The following is a 24020-nucleotide window of genomic DNA, read 5'->3' on the forward strand; positions in this document are numbered from 1 at the left end:
TCTTAAAATCAATGTTGTCTTAATTTAATGAATAAGGTAGAAATTAGAGTTGGGACGTAATGGGCTCAATAACTGATTAAAAACTTTAAAAAAAAGGTAAATTTACATATATGATGTAAAATAAGTGGTTGATATGGATTTGACAGTTTGAAAGCCAACCCCCCCTTTCTATATAAACACAATCATTAGCATTATTTTTCCTCTGGTAATAATTAAGCATATGGACAATAATATTTCTACTTAATGTTATACCTTATTTGACTTAGCATACCATGTGTTCAGGTTCAAAATATTTTGAAGTTTTTTTGAATAATCCCAGTCAAGTTTACTTTAACCGCTTTCACAAAACAATTTTAAAATAACCTGTGGTGCTATCAAAATAGCCTAAAAGAAGAGATTCAATTGCAATGCAAATTCTTAAAAATAACTGCAGACTTCACTGATCATAGACATTTGTCAAATTTCCCAGCCAAATTACTGAAAAGCATTTTACCAGTTTATCTGAAAATACGTGGCTATATACACACCATTGATGCTACCAGTTTTCTTACCCTAGTAATGGAGATTAATGATGCATGGGCTGGCCTGTTTTTCAGTAAGTAAGAAAAAATTGAAATTCAATGGATATCCCTGCTCTAGTGAATTCCTCACTGTAGCAGTGCTCTTATCACCAGATTCCAGTACACATATCTCTTCTACTCCAATCCAAGGAAGGCTACATTTATCAACATATTATTTTCAGCTCAGCAAAGAGTTTCATATGGGTAACTTGCATCGATTTCTTAATCTCTATGTTTAAATAAAAATATTTATATGGCTAGGATTTGTTTTTCACAAAATAAGGGTGTCATAACATATGGCATTTTGGGTTGGAGATTAAACAGCATATATTTATATTTGATAAGAAGTATTAAATGCGTATTTTCCAAAAGTATTTCCCTAATATGCTGCTAAATTATATAATATTTTTATGTTGTGAATTCCTATGATTAAAAGATGACCTCCCAGTTCAAATTATAGAGAGGAAACATGACTACCTATTAGTATATTAGCATTCATTATTTTGTAGGAAGGTCATATTAACAAACTTAGGCTTTAGAAATTAATGACATCAGTTATCAAGAACATAAAATTTATTCTAGACCAAACCATGAAGGAAACAAGGCTCTGGGCTTATGTTACAGTAGAAAGAAAAAATGTGTTTCCCATACTTTAAGAAAACATCCCAACCCTTGAACTATGAAGCAATAGTTTTCTGACCCCAAATCTCAAATATTTTATGAACAAGTCTCATTCAATCTACTTCTCTATTCTTCATCTTCCTCAACTGACTTTCTAAGGCTTAAAAACAAAGCTATTCCCTCACAAGAACAACAAGCAGTTCACATCTAGTGACATCCCCTTTCATAGACATCTAAGAAAAACATTTTTTTCCCTATCATAACAGATCAACAACAAAAGAAACTCTCATCCTGAGGGACCTCCCTCCAGCTCAAACTTGCACAAATAAAACCTTTCCCAGACCAGTTCCCAGACCATGTCACAACCCCTCACCCCCATAATATTTTCAGAAATGTTTTTTTCTGTTTGAAATATTCTTTCCACCAACCTGCCTTATCCTATTACCTTTAATTTACTAATTTCAGTCCTTAAGAGAAGTCTTGAGTTTATTCAGAACAAGTCAGGGCTCCCCATTTTGTGTTTTCACATATTATTTGTTTATTTGGATGACTATATAGTAAATATCTGTCTTTTCTGTCATAAAGTACATTCTATGAGGGTTTCCACACTGTACCTCTCATGCCGGTAACATACTAAGGATTTAATAAATAGTTGTTAATTGAATCAGTTTGTGCTTTTTTCCAAATCAGAGCATACTGTTATCTGCCTCTAGCCAATTTAATATCCTACTATGCGTTCTCTACCAAGGTACCCAGTTAAGCAAAAATATTGTTTATATTAAAATAACTTTGTAGCTTTATTTTTATTAAGATAAATATTTCTCCTATATATGCTACATCATATATGCAATTTGTTACAGCACCTGCCTGAAAACCCTGGCATTGCCTTGATGTAGTAAGTCACAGATCTGTTTTTGTTCAGTGACAGCTGCATACTTGCCATAAATGTCACTATGGCTAGGTGATCATGACAGTTTTTCAACTGACTCGGATTTCTAGGACTTCCTTTACTCAAACAGCTCTTTCCCATGTAGCTGATGTTTCTTTATATAAGCTTATCTTGCCAGAATCAACTAACCATCATTCTTCTCTCTTAGGGCTAGCTGTTCTGCTGCTAGTTTTTATCCCCTCAGGTGATTTTAACATACCTTAAGAATGTTCAAGCATAATTTACTGATACTTATATATCTTCTCATTTTTAGTATGTTTTGTGAAAACTTGCTGTGATATTCATGCCCTGTACAATGAAAATGCAGTTATGTTTCCCCCCTGCCCCTGGACATTCATGAACATTATAGCCATGACTGTTACTTGTGAAAATTATCCCTGATTCTTCAGTGTGACGTTATTTTATTTATTTCGTAATCACAGCCACATGATGTTGGGAGGAACCATAACAGTATAATTCCATAGCAAGTCATTTGCTGCTTTGTTTGGATCCTGAAGTCACATCCACTGGAACTCGAGCTGGTGCTTACATGTGGAGAAAATAGCGGCACTTAAAAAGGCTGAATATGACACCAGGGCAAAGGGACAGTAGTTCAGGAGAGCTGAACTGCAAGGTGCATGGGAAAGAAAGGTGGGAAATAGCTCGAAAGGACGACTGGATTCATGGTATAAATGGCCCTGCATGACATACTGTGGACTTTGACTTGCTGATCATGAGTATATTTGAGGCACATACTAGAAGGTCAGAACTGCATTTGGAAAATATTGTGTCAGCTTATTAGACAATAGTGATAGAAACAGGTGCATTGCTGGACTTGGGCATATGGTCAAACTGTGCAAAGTTTGCTGTGAACTTCAGCACTAGACCCCACTTAATTCCAGTTGTCAAGCAAGAGGGCTGTAGCTGGAGTATAGGAAGAAAGCTTGTACAGATCAAAGGTTCGTCCTACGTTGGGTACTTGTAAGCCAGCTTGGCGTATATTTGAAATTCAAAGATAAAATCAAAGATGAGATTACATATAAAAATAATTTTTTATTAATCACCTAGCTCCTGGAGTTTAGTATTGTGGTGAAATCAATTCCTCCTTAACTCATTCCTCTTTATTCTTTACTTTATTAAGACTCTTACTAAAAAAAAAAAAAATTTGTTCATTTTCCTGTGTGTATATATAAGAGGAACATTCTGAACTGATGCTTACTTTTTACATTTCAAGATCTTCCCTTGGAATGACACAATCATTCTGAACATTAATAATTACTTCTAATAACTTATAAATGGGGTGAAAATCTTCCTTCCTCCAGGACACACACCAGTACACATAAAATAATCTTCTTAGATTTTAATAGACTAGTGCATACTACTGTTAAAGAATGAAGAAAAAAGTGCCCTCGCATACCAGTTTATCTAGGATAGTCTCAATCTGCATCCATTAATTAAATTATTAATAATGCCTCCCGTCATAATAAAGAAGTATTTTGATCTGAAAGAGAAATTATATATTTATAATTTTAAGCCCATGGGCAATGGCAGATGTAAATGCCAGTGTTAATCCAAGCTCTGAAACACACTGGTTGATTTTAGCAAGAAAGTTCACTTTAGAGTCTTCATTTATAAAATTAGGGAAAGTAAGTTTACCTTGCAGAGCTGTTGTGAGGAAAAAATACAGAATTGGCTTCATGGGTGTGAAGGCCATGTAGTCACACAGGGCTCCATGCAAAGAAGGATCCCATGCTTGATTAAATGCTTTATTGGTCTCTTGAAATGCTCAGTACATTTTTAACAAGGGACAGTGTGCTTTCATTTTGCTCTGAGCAAATACAATGGTCATGATTAAATAAAAAAGGTACTAACTTAATCCAGATTTTCTCCCTTAATTCTTCCATTCTAGTTTGAGTCCTGATTTTATTTCACCAACCAGAAACACATTTATAGGCATTTAAACCAACTGAAATACTAAAATATAACAGAAGCAGGTTATTTTTCATATAAAAGCAAATTTCCATTAAATTATACAATATAGACCCAATAATATTTATGGTAGAAGACATCATCTATTTAAATGTTGAGAATTGAACAATAAATTGCTAGTGTATTTTCAGGAGTAATGATGTAACTTGCTTTGTTTTTTGGGGGGAGCATTTTTGTTTTGTTTTGTTCAGTTTATACCAGCTGCTAAAATGATTTTAATATTATAGGTGATTCTCCAAAATAATGAAAAATCTCCTGGCTTTTTTACATACATAAATGTCTTTTACACCTAGGTAGTCACACTGGGGACAATGTAAGTATCCTGAAACTCTTTTTCTGTATGTGGCGCAGAGTACTACCATGAGCATTAAAAAATTCACTTAAATATTCATAATGATAGCTTTAATTTTTGAGTTCTTAGTGTACTCCAGCACCATACTAAATGCTCTGCGTGTATTTTCTACATATATTATCAACTCACACATACAAACAAAGCTTCCTTCTGAGGAGGGTGTTATTATTTTCATGGCAATAATGACAATATTGAGGCTTAGAGAAAATGAATAACTTACCAAACCCATATAGGCAGAATATAGAGCTTAATTTTGAAAACTAAATCCCTTAGTTTTGAAAACTAAATCTCTGCATCTTATTAAAGCCTGGGCTCCTAATCAGTGTATTGGTGTTGCAAGCTGGCATCCAAGGATGTATTCTTAGAACTCCTTGATTCTATAACAGTTAAAACTGTGTGTATTCTCTAATAAATAATGTGACTGATAAAAATATATGTGTATTCTGCATCATCTGTGTGTTCTGTTACATTTGTCCTTATTCCCCAGAATTATACCTAGATTGTAATAAGCTAGTAAGAAGTCAATGAGACAGATTTAAAATAGAAATTATTCATTTGCACTAAGTGAAGGATACGTGGTATCATACTCTACCATTCAGTTGAAAGTTTAGAGAGGAATAAGATAAGGGAGAATGTAATCATGCACAACATAGTATATTTAAAGGCATAACAGGGTGCCTGGGTGGCTCAGTGGGTTAAGCCTCTGCCTTCCGCGCAAATCAGGATCCCAGGGTCCTGGGATCCAGCCCGCATCAGGCTCTCTGCACAGCAGGGAGCCTGCTTCCTCCTCCCTCTCTGCCTGCCTCTCTGCCTACTTGTGATCTCTCTCTGTCAAATCAATCAATCAATCAATAAATCTTTAAAAAAAAATAAATAAAGGCATAACAAACTCCAAAAGCCTATATGCCAGCAGCTGGTTCCTCATCCACATTGCCAAGAGCAATTTAATTTCAGGAAAATGAAATCTTGTGCCACATTAGATACATGTTGCTATTTTAAATGTTACTGTTTGTGTAGTTGTATTCTTATATTTTGTAAACATGTTTTGGTATTATAATTGTGTAAGGCTATAAGTACAAGAACTTATTTTATGTTCAAACATGCTTAAAGGTTACATAAAAATGAAAACTTAAATCAATATTGGGGGATGCCTGGGTGGCTCAGTGGGTTAAGCCGCTGCCTTCGGCTCAGGTCATGATCTCAGAGTCCTGGGATCGAGTCCCACGTCGGGCTCTCTGCTCAGCAGGGAGCCTGCTTCCTCCTCTCTCTCTGCCTAACTTGTGATCTCTCTCTCTGTCAAATAAATAAATAAATAAATAAATCTTTAAAAAAAAAAAAAAAAAATCAATATTGGGAGTTTTTGAGGGTGTTTGTTTGTTTGTTTTGTTTTTTTGCTTTCCTTTTACTTTAAAAGGAACTTGGAGGAGCTCAGTTTTGTGGCAGTTCATGTGACTGGTTGATTGTTAACAACATATCATTGGTTTTTATTACTATTTCACACTACATTGTCATTATACTGACTGTTTCATTTCGATCATTTTCATTTTCTCATTAGGCTTTCTTCTTTTGCGTTATTTTTGTAAATGTTTAAGCATTAATCATTGTATGTAAAAGTTAAAACAATTCATTATATTTTACCTCGTTATATACTTCCTATGATTATTCTCATGAATCATTATTTTAAAAATCTTTTCTGGAGCATAATGACTTGCTTTATTTTCCTGATAAGTTAAGCCTTTGAAAAAATAACTCTCCCTGGCCTATGGTATGATAAAATGAGAAAAGTTATTAGATCTGATAGAAAACTGAATTCATTGAATTTCTGAGACATAAGGAATACGTTTGGAAACTTATAAGGACTTGTTTGATTTTATAATAAAAGCTACATGCTTTGTAAAGTATTAAATTAAAATTAAATTTTTTAAAAAAGGAGAAATTCCCAATTCCCAATTATGTAGTTAGACATGTCCTCAAGTTTTGCAAAGTTAATCTAGGAGAGTTAGCAGTACAATTTACTGATTATGTGACTGACTTAATCTGTTTTATTTTTTGAATTGGGAAAGGTGATCCATTTTTCAAAAGTGTCCAGTTTGTTACAATTATTGGTTAATGGCTTATACCTATTATATCAGTTTTGAAAGACAATACAGTATTTATTTCCCTTTTTATTCCTGAAGTTCTTGGGTCAGGGGAATGCTGACTATTGGAGGAAAAGGGGTCAAATTCAAGAAAAGGTAAAAATAAAAAGATCAGATAAGAATCATTCTAAAATAAAATAAAATAAAATAAAATTGATCGCTCTTTTTTTATGTATTTTAAAAGAAATAAATTATAAATTTAAAGGTAATCAATTAACCAGAAATATACAAACTTAAAATATGTCCTGAAAATCTTTTGTTCTCATCCTTTTTCATGTTACCTGTTCATCCTGGAGCAGGAGTGAAATACTAAAACTATTTTATATTTCCTCTTGCGTACAAATATCCTGTCCATGGACAGTTGTTCCTTCTTCCCATATATTATTTGAGAGGGAATGAATCATCTACAGTACACAGCCATTTTGTACATTATTTTCCTGTTAGGTTCTAATTAAAATAAAATGCATTAACACTTCCATACATTACATTACTTGAAAATGATAATGCTTTCTATTAAACTGTGCTTTTAATATTCTGTTTTACCTGCAGCTGAATGTGGTGCATCTGCAACAAATAATGAAGGAATTTTGCTTTCTCCAAATTATCCACTCAACTATGAAAACAACCATGAATGCATTTATAGTATTCAGGTTCAAGCAGGAAAGGGAATCAATATTTCAGCCAGAACATTTCATTTAGCACAAGGAGACGTTCTTAAGGTAGGTGAACTCAGAAACTCTTGTATTTTGATAATTTTTAGTCAGTAAGTATATAGTAATACATATATATGGATATATATGTGTGGTCAACCATAAGTTGATTCTGCCATTCATAGATTTCAATTATACATTATTTCCTATTTTCCTATTATCATTTTCATTGAGATAAATGTTTTGTTGCCAATGCTTATTTATAATACAGATATTTTTAATTTATGATATATAAATTTTAATGTTTCAATAACACCAAATCATATATATAAAACATAATTAACATAGGAATGGTTATTTCTTTAAGAAATAGAGTGATGGTTTATTTTTGTTTTGATATCTTTTAAGTTACTTGGTTATCTCTGTTGATACATGGATTGTTTTTGCATTTATGATTACAAAAAATTTATATTTTGTAAACGCATAAAACTAATGACTTCCTATCTGTAAGTTATATACGTAAAATATATTTTATTAATAGTAAACATCTAGTGGGCTGCCTGGGTGGCACAGTTGGTTAAGCATCTGACTCTTGCTTTGGGGTCAGGTGTCCAGCCCTACATCTGGCATCACGCTCAGCAGGTAGTCTGCTTGGGATTCTTTCTCCCTCTCCATCTGCCTATTTTCTAAACTAAATAAATAAATAGATCTTTAAAAATATTAATAATGATAATAAATATTTAGTGTAAAATTTACAAATTTATTCTAAAAAGTTGAAATAGGCAAAGGTCTTATTTTTTTAAAAGATACAATATTTCCACACTTGCTGATTAATATTTTGCCAAGTAAGTGTTTTAGTAAATATAATTTATAGGAGAAAGTAGAATAAAAATAAACACTTATATAAAAATCACTTTTAATATTTTTTAAATAATTGGATAAATTTTTCCTAATTGTCAATATTTCCTTCCTGTTAAGAAATCCAACATAATTCTGTTTTCAGAAATCTTTAAAAAAAAAAAAAAGTGACATCTCAGGTTGGCAGGGGTAGGGGATCATTGTTTAGCAGTGATGTTAAAAAAATTTCTTAAAAAAATATAATTTTGATGATAATTGATGAACTAATATAGACAGAACTGTGTGCTTGTAAGATTTGTTTAGACATGGGAAATTTCCTTAGATATATACAATTTTACTATTAATTTAGGATCATTCTTATTTTTTGTTCTTTTCCCCAATAAGCAACAGGGATTCACTTTATAATCTCCTCAACCTCCAATTCATTGTTGGATTTTCTTGTTAACATAAGCTTTATTTGCTGAATTAGAGTCAGCATTGAGATTAATGGGATGCCTAAACCTCGAAGTGAGGCAGTGCTTATGTTTTCCTCAGGCCAAGTATGAGGAGAAATATATCAAGACATAGATCAGATGTATAAGGCTAGCCGCTAACCTGTATCTCATAAGCAGCTATAATAAACATATGGTTATAAGTTAACAGTTAAGAAATGCTTCCCCAGACCTACCACTATTCTTCCTAAAATATTTCTTTCTTTAAAATATAATTCTCTGTGTTTCTTGAAAGATATCCATTACTTCTCCATACTGAATTATGGCTATTAATTGGGAAATTCATTTAGATCACAGGTGATGCCTTTATAAAGAATAACCTGAATGTGCTCCTCAGAATAATTTCTGTCTAAACTGCTGCTTCCTTGGAATAAGGTAACATGTGCTTGTTACCTGTGTTGCCTGAGGATGGTTGACACTCCAGTTAAAAGTGACATTGTGGGTGTATGTGATGGTGACAAACAAAAGAAGGCAGAAAAATGCAATCCAAGGCCCTTTAAATAAAGATTTTTAAATAAATAAGGGTTTTTCTTTCTTGAAAATTTATATCCCAAGCAAAGATTTCTGTAACTTTTCTAGAATAAATATATGTTTCCCCAAGTTGAAAAGATTACATATACTAATATTACAGTAGTAACAGCCCCTGCTGGTAATCTTGCCTTGGTTTTATTCTGAATTATTATTTCAAAATAACTTTAGCAAGCCACTGTATAGAGACTATTGGGCTTTAAACTCCAACTCTGTGGTCTTCATGGTCTCTCCATCAGTTTAAGATGTAAATGATTAAATGTTGTCTTATCCTTCCCATTAATTCCATGGACAGCTAGTTCAGAAGTACCTACTGATACAGGCACAGTTAGGCACGAAGCAGACAGATACTCCCTCCAAAGGACAGATGATTAATTTTCAAAGACTAAGGAGCCCAGAGTCCTTTCATGATGCAGGATGATTTCCCCCACTGCAAACCAGTCCATGAGAGCCCGCTCTCATCCCAGCATTTTCCAACATTACACCTAGTGCAGTCAGCTCTTTGTCCATTCAGACCAGGAAATCAGAAGAAATTAGTAAAACTGGGGCATCTGGGTGGCTCTGTCAGTTAAGCGGCTGCCTTGGGCAGCATGTTGGGCTCTGTCAGTTAAGCAGCATGCCTCTGGTCATGATGCCAGGACCCTGGAATGGAGTTGTATCAGGCTCCCCGATCAGTGGGGAGCCTGCTTCTCCCTCTCCCTCTGCTGCTCTGCTTCTGCTCCCTTGCTCACATTCTCCCTCTCAAGTAAATAAATAAAATCTGTAAAAAGAAAAGAAAAGAAAAGAAAAGAAATTAGTAGAACAAATAGCCCATTATAGAACAAATAGCCCTTTGTCCCTTGACTCAGAAAAGCATTGCTTTTCTTGATATGGTAGGATTGGCTATGTTCTTTGGGATAATATTCTCTTATAAACTCTATATGAGTGAAAGGTCTAGACAAGGCTTTTTTTCTTCTTGTTGCATTTATTATAATATCACTGTATTGGATTCTGACTAAAAGAGCAATAATAATAAAAACGTGTGTGTATCAACTTAATCTATACCTCCACACACACACACACACACACACACATTCTCCAGAGAGCATGCCATTCAGGCTGATGCCCACTTAGTCACCCACCCACTCTTTCTCTTTCCCTCCTCTTTCCATAAATATACATACAGCCATACTAATAAAGTTGATGTCAAATATAGCTGATCATATGATTCCTCTAGGTAATTTATTCCTGGTACCACTACCAGATTTTCCTGATTCAGTAGATCTGGGGAAAACTGTTTTAGTTGGCCTGTACCTGGAATTTTGGATTTTTATAAAGCTCTCCAGATTATCTGATAGACATCAGATTTGGGAATTATGAATATATCCTTCCTTGGTTCTGTTCCTTTTAATGGGCAAGAATACTGAACTTCTCCAACCCTCACTCAAAATATGTAATTTAATTACTTCTTTCAATTAACATTTATAGGAGGTGTTTATTATATGTATACTCTAAACAATCACCAATGAGTAATTGCCATTGTCAGCCTGATAAGACAAAAGCTGAATAGCAATCAGAAATACTATCTCTGTTTTGTTGTTGTAATGCTTGTTTTTATTTTCAGAAAAAGACTGAGCATTATGTTTAGATAAGGGAATGCAGCAGAGAAAAAATTCAAGGCTATCTTTTTACCACACTCAATATTTTGTAGTTTAAAGATTTATGTCTAATGCAAAATGTAGATAGGATGGATGATTATGGAGAAGAGTCAGTTAAATAACTTAATATTGGTTTTGAGAGTCTGAAAGAATTATCATAGTTATGTGAGACTAAATAGTTAAAGGACTGGATTAATAACTAATAACATTCTTCTAGCAGTATGAAAAGAAAGTTATTAAAATATTGTTGTTTTTCAAGACGTATTATTTTCTAGCTTATTTTGTAACCTATGTGCTAGTGTTTGGGAATACTATTTGTGAGAACCTGTTGTTAAATTTTCAGTAATTTTGTGAACTGGTTGTTAAACATACACATTATTAAAAATTAAATTAGATTAGATTACAGTTATATTACAATTGTTATATTAAAAACAAAGGTAACAAATACAACTTCTCATTTCTTAATTATTTTACTCTTTTTGTTATTATGTGTGTTTTTTTAGGTGAGCTCTGTGTATTAAATCTCTATGGTGGAAATACTATGCAAAGCGTCCATCCTTTCCCAACTCTACATACAGAGATGTCATATTGATAGCTTGATATTGACAATACTAGGAATAGTTACCCTGCAGAAAATGACAAATACTACAGACCTTGACTTGATCTATTCCTTTGCACATCATCTATACTTAAGTTTAAGAATGGGTTGTGTCTATAGTCATTCTGTTGTGAATAACACCAAAATATTGAGAATACATATTTTCTAGAATTAAAAACTATTATTCGGTTTAGCCAAGAAGTTGCTTCTGTCATTTACAAATTCCATTTTCTGATATAACATTGTTTTTACATTGCTTTGCTTAGATCTTGTTAACTTAAAAAACTCAAGCAATATTCAGTTAGGAACCATTCTTGTTTGTCAGTTGCAGTTATAAGATGCAGATACAGAAATTTGGCCAAAAATAAAGTATTCTGTGAAAATCAATTACCTCTATGGAATTTGGAGCAGTGAATGTATATACAGGTTTTAATTTTTTTTTTTTTTTGCTATTTGTAACTTGCATGCTACATATCCCTTTAATCAGGGATTCCCAGACAGTCTATGGGCCAAATTGGTCTTGACGGCCATGTCTATAAATAAAATTTTACTGGGAGAAAACCATGTTCATTCATTTACATATTATCTGTCCCTGTTTTTGTGCTACAATGACAGTATTGAGTCGTTATGACAGAGATATTATCTCCCAAATATTATAAATATATTCTGTCTATTCTTTTTTGGAAAAAGTTTGTCTACCTCTCTCTTTTTTAAAAAATATTTTATTTATTTATTAGTAGGTAGAGAGGCAGGCAGGAAGCAGGCTCCCTGCTGAGCAGAGGGCCTGATGTGGGGCTCTATCCCAGGACCACGAGAACATGACCTGAGCCGAAGGCAGAGGCTTTAACCCACTGAGCCACCCTGAGTCTACCTCTCTTTATATTAATAAAAGTTATTTTTTAAGTATGATTGGGTATATACATTCACCAATTCTATTTGTCTGGGAGCTGGTTATTAGACATTTTCTAGCAAACCAGATATCTCAGATGTCCACCATACATATCTACCAACTTTGCTTATTCAGTGCTAATCCTTTGTTCTCTCTTCCTCCAAAAGCACTCTGTAAATATTTATTTGTCAAGAATGCTATATGAGATCTCATAAAACCCTTCATTCTTTCACATACTGAGGATAACAGAAGTGAATGATTTTCGACAGGCCATCCAGCTTGAGAGGTAGAATTGGGACTTCAAATCTGTTATATAATCACAAAGCTAAACCTCCTGAAAAGCGTGCTTTTCATTGTGTCCTAAACTCCTTAACTAAAATATATTAGCTCCTATAATTGTGTACACCTTATATGGCTATTTTGAAGACATAAATATTTTAATATGAACAAAATTTATCTGCTTCGTTTCATTTTATTTTGAAGAGAGCATAAGGTTGGGAACATTGTCCTTTTTGATCGACTATTGTAAAAGTTATTCTTGTTTATTTTTTATTCAGATTTTGACATCTCACTCACCTTATTAGAAAAACTTTATCTAAATTCCTAAATCAACCTATAAAGCAAGCAGCCAAAATGAAAATTCTAATATCCATGAGTGGGAATAATTTGCAGGTTTGTGTGATTATGCATATGTACATGTGTGATTTCTTTCGATTTTATTTTCTATGTACTTTCTGCTCTTGGGTTAAGATAACATCTGACTTGCTGGGGTGCCTGGGTGGCTCAGAGGGTTAGGCCTCTCCCTTCAGCTCAGGTCCTGGGATCAAGCCCTGCATGGGGCTCTCTGCTTAGCAGGAAGCCTGCTTCCCCCTTTCTCTCTGCCTGCTGCTCTGCCTACTTGTGATCTCTCTGTGTCAAATAAATGAATAAAATCTTTTAAAAAGTTATTTAAAAAAAAAACAAAAAAAATCTGACTTGCTAATTCATTAAAGGAATGACTGAGAATATGCCTTCTAATGCTGCATTTATTAAAAACAAAAAACACAGTTTTGAGTGTTAATAAGCTGTTCATTATAAAGGGTTTGACCTTCCAAATATAGGAAGGTCTGTACACCAAAACTAATTAAAACCCCCCTGATCCATTCTAAAAGGTTTGATAACTGAAACATGGCATCATTTGAGGTCTAGTCTGTTTTATTAAGACACTACCAGGTTAATGGCAACCATTTGACAAATTAGAGCCTCACTGAGGACCTTCATTAATATTACAAAAGCCCTCAATGCCTTTAATGATATTAATTCTTAAATCAACTTGAAATTCTAAATTTGACATTAAAGTGAGTCTTCATTATCTGAATTAGGGATTAAGTAACTGAGAATATTTCTATGGGAAACACCATAATCCTCTTCCTTCCAACACAAAAAAATGTATTATACAGTTATCTTACACTTTTTTTAGATTTGTAAATTTTTGAAAAACAAATAGGTATTAAGACATAGCAAAAATAATAACAATGAAAGAAAAACATGAAAAAAGGAAAAAGAGAAAAATAGACCCAAATAAATAAAAGTATGCTTAAGGGATGCCTGGGTGGCTCAGTTGGTTGGACGACTGCCTTCAGCTCAGGTCATGATCCTGGGGTCCCAGGATTGAGTCCCACATCAGGCTCCCAGCTCCATGGGGAGTCTCCTTCTCCCTCTGACCTTCTCCTTGCTCATGCTCTCTCTCGTTGTCTCTCTCTCAAATAAATAAATAAAATCTTTAAAAGCATGCTTAATAATCCTGACTTTAATCAGAATAGAAATATGAAAAGTAATGATGTCAAAAGTTCTATAGTAAGACCCAGTATAATCACTCTGTACTGTAAATTTACTTTTTTAAAAATATTTTGTTCATCTATTTGAGAGAGAGAACATGAGTTGGGGGATTGAGGGGGAAAGGGAAGAAGGAGAAGCAGACTCCCTGCTGAGCAGGGAGCCTGATGCTGGGCTTGATCCCAGGACCCTAAGATCATGACCCCAGCCAAAGAGAAACTGAGCCATGCAAGTACCTCTGAAAATTTACTTTTAAATGAAATATACATTTTGTTCATTTTATTTTTTTTTATTTACATGCTTGCATTCATGTTTGCTTCCAAAGTAATTTGCCTTTGGCTGCAATGTTTTGCTATTTCTTACTGCCTTTATGCTTGCATATGTATTTGAATACATTTGAAGAATTTTATTTACAAGTTAAATAGCATTGGCTTGATCACTAGTATAAAACTCTTCTCTAAAACCTTGCTAATTAACACTTGTTTTTCATCTTAATTTAATAGCTCTATACATACTTCCAAAAGTTCATAATTGAATTATCACACTTCATTTTACTTTTATGATTATAGTGGTATCTCTGTGTTATTTGTTTTCTACCTTTTGACTTTACATTGTTAAATAAACTAGTTAATGAGTTTTGGTGCTGAATTAGATCCTCTCTGCTGGGCTTAAGATATATCTATATCTATATCTATCTATATGTATTAGTATTAGCTCTTTTCAGTCTTTTTCTTTAAATCATTACTTTTAAAATATCTTAAAGATAATATCTTTTGAAAAAGAAAAAAGTATGCTTCTAACTTAAAAAGTAGAAAGACACAATGTAAATATCTCTCTTGGGACAGACAATATTTTTAAAATTTCCTTCAGCTTACGAATGATGTCTTAATTTTTTATTTTATTCCCAGCACATAATACAGTGCATAGAACTAAATATGAGTTAAATTATTTTGTTTATTTTTTAACATTATGTTATATAAGAATGATTGTCATGTGTAAAGAGAGAGTTTCTCTAATGATTCAACTTTTTTTTTTTTTTCTTACCACTGAACATTTAAGAAAAACATTAGGAGAGACTTTAAAAAAACAAAACAAAAACAAAAACCAGAATTCAAGAACCAGCTTCTGTTTTGTACATCAATTAGTTTGATTTATATTGCCCCTTTATTTGGCTATTTTTGAGATATGAAGTTCCTACAGTGTGTTCATGCATAAAAGCAGAACTAGTTGAATCCAAGGAACATTTATATTTAATGTAAGAATGAAATTACATTAAAAAAAAAGAATGAAATTACATGCTGGCAAAAAGTAAGGGAAATAAAAAGGAAAATATTCTTTGGGGTTACCTAGACAATATCAACCACAAATAAGATCACTGGATCTGCTGGCCAAATGGTTTGGTTGTGAATGTATGGCTCTAAACTTAGAATTTATGAACTATGTCATATATAGAGTTATAAAATAAATATATTCAAAAGCAGCTTCCGAGAATATTGAACATTCGAAACTCACAGACACAAAAGTGTGTTTTCCAGCAAGTGTGTTGACTTGCCTCTGAATTATCACTGGTAACTACTATTCTTAAGAAACTGAAAGTTGATTCTTATGTAATCAAACAATAAAATCGCTGAGCTAACAAACCTCAACATTTGGTTCAGCTTTGTTGAAGATAAAGAACTTCTTGCTGATAACTAAAACAGAAACTTATTTGTCTGGTAAGTTCCATCAGGGGGTTCAAGGAATTCTTATACAATTTTAGGAAATTTGTCCATGCAGCCCTCTATCTAGTGCTCAGATACTCTTTAAATAGTCAACCCACTTTTTTGTTGTTTGTTGTTGTTTTTAGTGGACAGAAAGACCTTGTAAAAGGGAGAGGACAGTAAAATATTTTCTTTTAGGATTCCATGAGCATGTTGGCTTGAGTTCAGCTTTCAACTTTCTCCCTTTATTTCTGCCTCCCTCTCTGAGCTAATATAATAAATAAGCTGGTGGAGCCCCAGAGGCTTATATGAAGCTGCAGATTCCCTTGGTCACAAAGGGAAATAGCAGAATGGCCTGGTAATAGAAACTTCAAAATTCCTGTGCAGAAAAGGTGTAGGGTAATGTGGTTTGAAGAGGACACCAGAGGCTCTGAGCACAAGCTGCATTTTTATAGCATGTTAAATAAAATTTTATCTCTAGTCTTTATAGCACTTAAATCTTATATCAATAATAAGGAAGTATAATCCTTTACATAGCTAAAGGTACATAAATACATACTTAAGGAGAATTCAGTAACTGGAGGGAAGAAAGACCAAATTAAATGCATGGAACAGGTGGTATACATTGAATTCAGACTGTAGGAGCATTAAGAGAAATTTGAAAATAAATTTAAAATTTTTGAAAAAATCTTAATGCAATTAGAGTGCTGAGAGAGAGGAGAGACTTTCTAGAGTTTGACCAATGATTTTAAAATTTAAGATTAAAAAAATAATAAATAAAATAAAATTTAAGATTTTAAATCATTTTTTAAATAAATTTTATTTATTTATTTGCCAGAGAAAGAGCACAAGCAGGGGGAGGAGTAGGCAGAGGAAAAGCAAGGAGCTCAATGCAGGACTTGATCCCAGGATTCTAGGATCATGACCTGAGCTGAAGGAAGGAACCCAATGGGCTAAGCCACCCAGGAATCCCTAAAATTTAAGATTTTAATAGAAGCCTTACAAAGAGATTAGTTACTCCTGAAAATCTAATTTTTTCATGTAGAAGATCCAGTGGAGGATTGTTTACAATACAGAGGGAAAGATAGATGCAAAGAGAAAATAAAGGAGAAATGTAGTACCATTTTAGAGACAATATACAAATTATAGGCATTCTAGGTGGAAAATAAAAGGATCGTATAAATAAGGAGTAATTAAATGAACAAAAACTCAAAGAGTTTCTGGAGTTGAAAAAATCTTAAGCTTCTAATTAAAAAAGTCTCATTACTTTATTTGCATAATACAGACATTAGAAATACAGTGAAAATTTCCCAGTCTCTTTTATTAAGTTAACATAAATTGAATACTAATACCTTATAAAGATAATTTGAAAAAGAAAAATTATAAAATCTACACATAAATTTTCATTTATGAATTACATAAAACGTTCTATATAGATTATCAAATTAAACCCAAAAATTTAGCTCAAGAAAAGTCTATCATACAGGTTTATATAATAGTTACATGTATATAATAATAATGAAAATTCCATTGTGAACCATCTAACTGCTCTCTGAACATGAACATGATAATACCACTTTGGGGGAACACTGGGACTATGGCAAAGTCACTTGTTTAGGAATTCAACAACAATTTTTACACTAATACCAGGTTAGAAGTAAAGCAGTTTCAGGCAGGAGGTAAGTAACTTTGAGCAGCATTTCTCAACTTTTTCTATTCATTATCATTCATCTACTGAGTCCCCAACCCCATAAAGCTGAATATTATGGAGTAAAATTGGTCATATAGAGTGATCTTTGTAGCACTACTAATCATTTTAATATATAAAACTTCACCACAAGCAAGAACCAATTTTCACTGCCTTGGGGGCGTGGGGCATAAGTACTCCACTGAAAATTCATATCTTAAGGACAAGAATGGTAACATGCAATGTTGGTAAACCTTCCACTTAATTTCTATATGCTTTTTGGAAATAGTATAGCTATACCTGAGTATTTAGCTCCAAAATCCCCTATATTGATAATTGTCTTACGAAAATACAAATATCAAAAAAAATTGAGGCATATGTAAAAGGTGTTTATTTCAGTATTGCTCTTAGTAGCAAAAAAATCCTGAATTTACTAATATGGGAATGATATTTCACTGTGTGAAATATTGCATAGCTCTCAAAAGGCAGAATCTGTATCTATTTACCTGGAGAGATGTCTGAATGCACTGATAAAAGCAAATTAGAATATAATGAGAAGTTACAACTTCAGAAGAATGAGAATTACATAGGAATTTTTGAGAGCTCATCAATTTTGTTTTATATATTTTTACCTTGTTAGATCATTTCTAAAAACATTTAATACTCATTTACTATTTTTGTAAGTTAAAATGAACTAAGGTAAAGAAAATGGAAAAATTATAGAAATTGCAAAAGAAGCAAGTATATTTTATATTAATTACGTTATTAGAAAGAAAAAGGTACTTGGTCCCCTTGAGCAAGTTGCAGAAAAAGAACCAACCAACCTTGAAAACCAGCCTTTCCATAGATATTCTCAATTTTAAATGCCTGCCATAAAAAAGCATTATTTTTATAATAAGATCGAAAGTTAAGGTATATTGAGCTTAGAATTTTAAAGTTATCTATGTGGATTCTAACTTTCTTAGCTTGTTATATGTAGGGATTAATATAGGTAATTGTCCTTGGGGAACATGAGTGATCTGATTTGGGAAGAATTTGATAATTTCCTCTTCTTTATAAACATAAACACGTTATTTGAACTGGTTTTTATTGGCACATTTACATTTTTAATTATAAACGTTTTACAGATTTATGATGGAAAAGATAAAACGACTCATCTACTAGGTGCATTTACTGGCGCATCTATGCGAGGATTGACACTTAGCAGTACTTCAAATCAACTCTGGCTGGAATTTAATTCTGATTCTGAAGGGACAGATGAAGGTTTTCAACTTGTTTATACCAGTAAGTATTTTAGAAGAAAAAAATGGCCAAACACTGAGACTGAGTATTTATTAAATAATTGCAACTTACAAGGTGAAGTAAAACCCCAAATTTGAATTGTAGAACTTGAAGTGTAGAATTACCTTCTATATATACAATATTATTTGACCTTATTGATTCCATAAATTACAGGTATTCTAACTCTTTCATTTCCACATTGAAACAACTAAGGTTCAGAATGGTTAAGTAATTTGTGGCTAATTTATTTACATGATTATAAAATAGCAGTATTCTTCCCATCCAATATTTTAAAAATATAATTTTTTTAATAGATGAAAATTCAATGTTTGCAACTGTGGTAGTTATATATTGGACAATCATTAATGAAAACTGGATGGTTTCAGATGAGTTTACATTAGAGTTAAGTTTTTTATTTTGTTTTGCTTTTGTGTTAAATTGCTTTATTAAAAATAAAACTCTTGCCTTATACTCCAATTGGCTATTCTGACAAACGAGTCGAAGTTCAAAGACTGAGAAGCATAGGTTGGTGGGTTACATCAGTTGTTATAGGAATTAAATGAATTTATTTTACCAGTGCCACAAGAAAAGAAACAGACTTAATACATCTCTCCACAATAAGTCATATTCAAGTAATATATTTATTGAGTTTCTACTCTGTAAGCAGTACACTAACAAAATAAAGCTCACGTAAAACTGAGATAGTTGCTAGCTGTGTTTTTAACAAATTTAGAATCAGATCAAATCGGTTCTTGGAAGTTCAGAATGCTCATTAATTTAGCAAAACAACTAAGCAGCAACATTCAGAAATTTTTACTTTCAGAATATTTGAAAAAGATCTATGAAGCCTATAAATTTTCTCAAGAAGTCAGGTGAATGGCAACTATTACAGAAACTGGAAGATTAAAATTATTACAGTATCAAAGATACATGGGATCCTGAAGGGAATTTGAATCAAATTGCTGTTTGTGAAAATATTCTTTCTTAATGATATGAGAAGTAGAAGACAGGAGAGTATATTATATTGAAATTATATTTAAAAATCTGATGCATTTAAGTAAGAGATTACTATTGCTCCCTGTTTATTTCAAGGTTTTTTTTTCCTACCTGTGTTAGAATTGTTCATCATTAACGCAACAAAACCTAAATTAACAAAATGAATGTTAAATTCATATTTCTAAATCCTGAGAACCACTGTGTACAATGCAATTTTTTATGAAGTACTTCCAAAGACAAATGAAAATCTAACCAGACTGTGTTTACAGCTATTACTATGTGATATACTAAAAGTAATAGTATTGACAATTATTGCTCAAGTATAATTGGTGTGATCCGCTCAGAAGGGCCCTTGTTGTTTAATCGCTTTTCTCTGCCCCTTTCTCTGTTTTCTAACAGAGTTGCCGACATTTTTCAACTCATGGCTCAATGTCTACACAATGACCTTTCTTTGCTCTGCATCACTTTGCCTTTCTCCTTATCTAAAAATGTCAATGGGGTTCATAGGAAAAAATCTAGATTTCCTTCCCAGATTTTTAAATTCTGTGTAACTTGAGATTATTGATGCAAAGATGCTAGCCATTGTAGGACATACCTGCATTTAAAATTGGGTGGTTAACTGTCTAGACTGAGTCAAATCATTGACTCTTATTGTCATTGTATGAGCTCCCACATGTCAGAAAAGGGACATCGTAAGCAGTTATTTGAAATCACTCTTCTTAATGACTCTAGTCCATTATAGAATGTGTGTCATTATGAAGATGAAAAGCTGTGGAATGGGGAAGAGAATATAAAAGCAATTTTTTTTAAAGGGTAGGTATACATCCATAAATATTTTTTAGTCTCAGAACTGAAACTAAATGTTTCCATCTCAGATCTGGAACTGAAAGTATAGCCTACTTCAAGTTGTCGGTGGATTATCACCAGGTCCGTGAAGGGTCCTCTGATTTTTTGAATCAACAGCTGTGTTCTGAGCTCCTTCTGAGGAAGGTCCTGGAACTAGTAACACATCCATCAGTAATTGTTATTTGTTCCAAGGTTTTACTTCTGATTTTGACATTGGCAATCTTTCTACATATCTGCAATTATCTTAATAGCTAACCCCAGATTTCCTTGCTTTGACGGGAACTTATTCCCATCCTCCCAATATGTTTTTGGTTCCAGCCATAGCACCAGTGCTAGGCTGCTTTCTCTTCAGGGTTAATAATTGTCATTGGTGTATTCCAAACAGAAGCCTCACCTGAGACTTTGAACTTTAAGACACATCTCTGATTCCCACTGACGCTTACTTACCCTGACTCCTTCAGTCAGAGTTAGCTTGCTTTTAAACATTTCATTTGCAGAAGTTTCTGTTCTCAACTAAGATATCAGTTATCGCACTGTACTGTCGTCACAACTTTCTGCAAACATATTGCACATACTTCTTTAGGAGGCCTTCCCTCTCTTCATGTCTTTAGTCAGTTTTAGTTCAATTGCATCTCTTTACAGACTCTTAGTAAATTAACATGTGGTCTGAATACTGATTTTGTATAATGCCTTTGTGATATAGATGAAGATTCTACAAGGGCATATATTTTAAATATTCATAAACTTCTTAGAGGTAGTAATTATTTTCTGAACATAAAAGAATTTGCTAAAGTGCCCAAACATGGGAGAAATGTAAAAGACAATGTTTTTGTGTATGAATCATTGTATTTGGTGATTTCTAAATCGAATTTCACCTGCAATTCTGTGTTGTGTTCCTCCTTATAATTATCCAAACTTGGCCTCTGAAACATCTGAGAGAACTCTTTGTGACATAGAAGAGTTCCCATTAAGAGAATTAGAGACAGAAGAGAGAACTGTTGGCTCTAGGTCAGATCAAATAAGGATTCATAAATAGAATGGTATTAAAGGTTGGGTTGGTGGGTTGCAAAGAGAAGTGGTGGGGAGCATACCAGGCAAAGAGAATAGGACTGAAGAAAGGCACAGAGACTAGAAAGATCTTATTAGGCACATTAAGGTAAATATAGCAAGTAATCCAATTCCAATTAATCCCTTTTACCTAGCTCCTCATAATTCTAGCTGTTAAGATATATAGACCTTTTATGACCACCCTTATCTAATGACAGGTTTCTTATCGAAGGATAGTCACTATCTCTCTATTGTCCATTTTGTTGACTTGTGTGGTTGCCTGGTTATTGGTAGTTTCAAGTAGAGAGAAGCACATATGGCTGAGATAGAAATGAGAAAATATTTTTTCGGAACAGATATTTTCAGAACAAATAGTTCAGAACATAACTATTAAGGGGCATTTTATTTCAGCTATCTTTTAGGCCCATTCGTCATATAATCATTAAGAGTAGCAAATGGACCAGTGGAAACAGTAGTTGAGATGTTGCTTTTGGTTTCAAGTAATAGAAAACTTAACCATAGGTTAAATTACCAGGATTTATTTTTCTCATATAAGACGAAAGATGAACAACAGGTAGGTAGTTTCTTGATTCAACTCTCCAACCTAGGGAACAAGGATCCTGCCCCTATCTCTCTGCTTTAGCATCCCTAATGTGTTCCTTTTTTTGTTCTAATGTCTGTGATATGGTCATAAGATGGCTATTTTAACTCCAGGCATAGTCAAGGCAGGGAGAAAGAGGGAACAGGTAGTGCCAACAGCAAATGCCTCCTTTACCAGTAATGCAAAATCTGTGTCAGACATTCTCTTATCTCTCCCTGTCCTAAACGGAGCTCTATCATTATACCTGGATTTCCTGGCAAGAAAGTCTGGGAAATGAATTATTTGGTAGACTAAATAATCACTCAGTATTATACTGCCATGCTATACAGCCTGATATGATTCTTTTACTGCTGGGAACAAAATCAGGTTGTTTGTGGGGAAAAAGAGAAAAGATATTGAGAATACAACTTACAGCGTCTACTACAATGTACAGCTGTAGCAGTTATTCCAAAACAAGTAATAAATCCATAGATATTGCATCAATATATGCCTCTGCAATTAATGGAATTATGGAAGCCTGGACTCTTGGGTGTTTAAAAAGGAAAAGCGTTTGGTTTACTCATTATTAATAATTTCAGCTCTACTACACTAAGAAGACAGTGAGCTTCTTTCACTCTCCTTCATCAATAAATAAATTATATATATACTTGTGAAATGCTACATCATACTTGAGGAGAAACTCTCTCATTCCTTTATTTTTCTAAAGCAAATTGAATCTCTTCAGTCATAACCCATTAAGATAAACATAACATAAAAACACAACATTAAGAGTTGTCAAGAATAATACTTTTTAGCTTTTCTGGGGCTATCTTTCTCCCAGATAAGTTTCCAGTCAACTCTACCTAGTTTGATTAGAATAACTGGAGCCTAGATAGCTACACTGGTTGAGAATAAAATGGCATGATAAACTTGGTCAGACCCTGACTACCATTAGGGTATCAATCCCACTACACAGCCTCTCAGAACTAACTCCCTCCGTGAGTCAGGTCATTCTTCCATTCTTCTCAAATTAACAGCTATCAGATACTCTTGCCCTGGAGAAATCTGAAACTCACCCCAAATAAAGATATAGATAAGGCATTCTTTTTTTAATACAAATTAGTTGACAATTTCCCTAATTGACCCCAATTGACCCCTAAAGGCATAGCTGCATTTCCTAGAGGTAGTGGGGGAGTCAAGGGAGAGAAAATTACCATCTCCTTCTAAACTTGGAAGAACAGATCAGAAATTAAGATATCATTATAGTATCCTTTCTTTCTTTCTTTTTTTTTTTTTAAAGATTGTATTCATTTATTTGAGAGTGAGAGATAGCATGAGAAGGCAGAAGGTCAGAGGGAGAAACTTAACTAACTGAGCCACCTGGGCGCCCCTTAGTATCTTTCTTAAAGCACCACTCTGTTCTGGTTCACTCTGGAATAGAACTCAGCAAAACCTGATAGGATAACCTGACCATACTTCTTCAGCCCCTCAATCCACATTTCAAGAAGGTGGCTGTAAATCCAATGTCTTTCACTGAATCTCTCACCGAAGATTAAGTTGTAGAAATGTCATTTTAGTGGGACAAGACAGAGAAGAAAGACAAGAACAAAGGATAAGATAACTTCATTTAGACATAATTTCTAACTGGCCAATTGGAGAGATAGTATAGGAGATGGGGTTACTGTAGTTAGTTGGTTCTGGGACTCCATCTCAGAAGAGGTTATTACTTGAGTTGATATTGGAATTATAAGAAAGGACAACCACAAACAGATCTGTGGGGAGAGGGTGCCAGACAGATAGATCATCAAGTGCAAAGGCTCGAGAGAGAC

General features: G+C 33.4%; 1 protein-coding gene across 2 annotated transcripts in view; it reads left to right on the forward strand.

Moving 5' to 3' along the window:
- Window positions 1-24020, forward strand: part of CSMD3 (CUB and Sushi multiple domains 3) — a 1244673-nt gene that overhangs the window by 895894 nt on the left and 324759 nt on the right. For both annotated transcript variants that reach the window (XM_059165746.1, XM_059165745.1), the window contains 2 exons: window positions 7138-7307; window positions 18569-18725. In XM_059165746.1, coding sequence (XP_059021729.1) covers window positions 7138-7307; window positions 18569-18725 — 327 coding nt within the window. The remainder of the gene's footprint in view (window positions 1-7137; window positions 7308-18568; window positions 18726-24020) is intronic.

Source organism: Mustela lutreola, chromosome 3 (assembly GCF_030435805.1).
Source record: "Mustela lutreola isolate mMusLut2 chromosome 3, mMusLut2.pri, whole genome shotgun sequence".
Classification (NCBI taxonomy): domain Eukaryota; kingdom Metazoa; phylum Chordata; class Mammalia; order Carnivora; family Mustelidae; genus Mustela; species Mustela lutreola.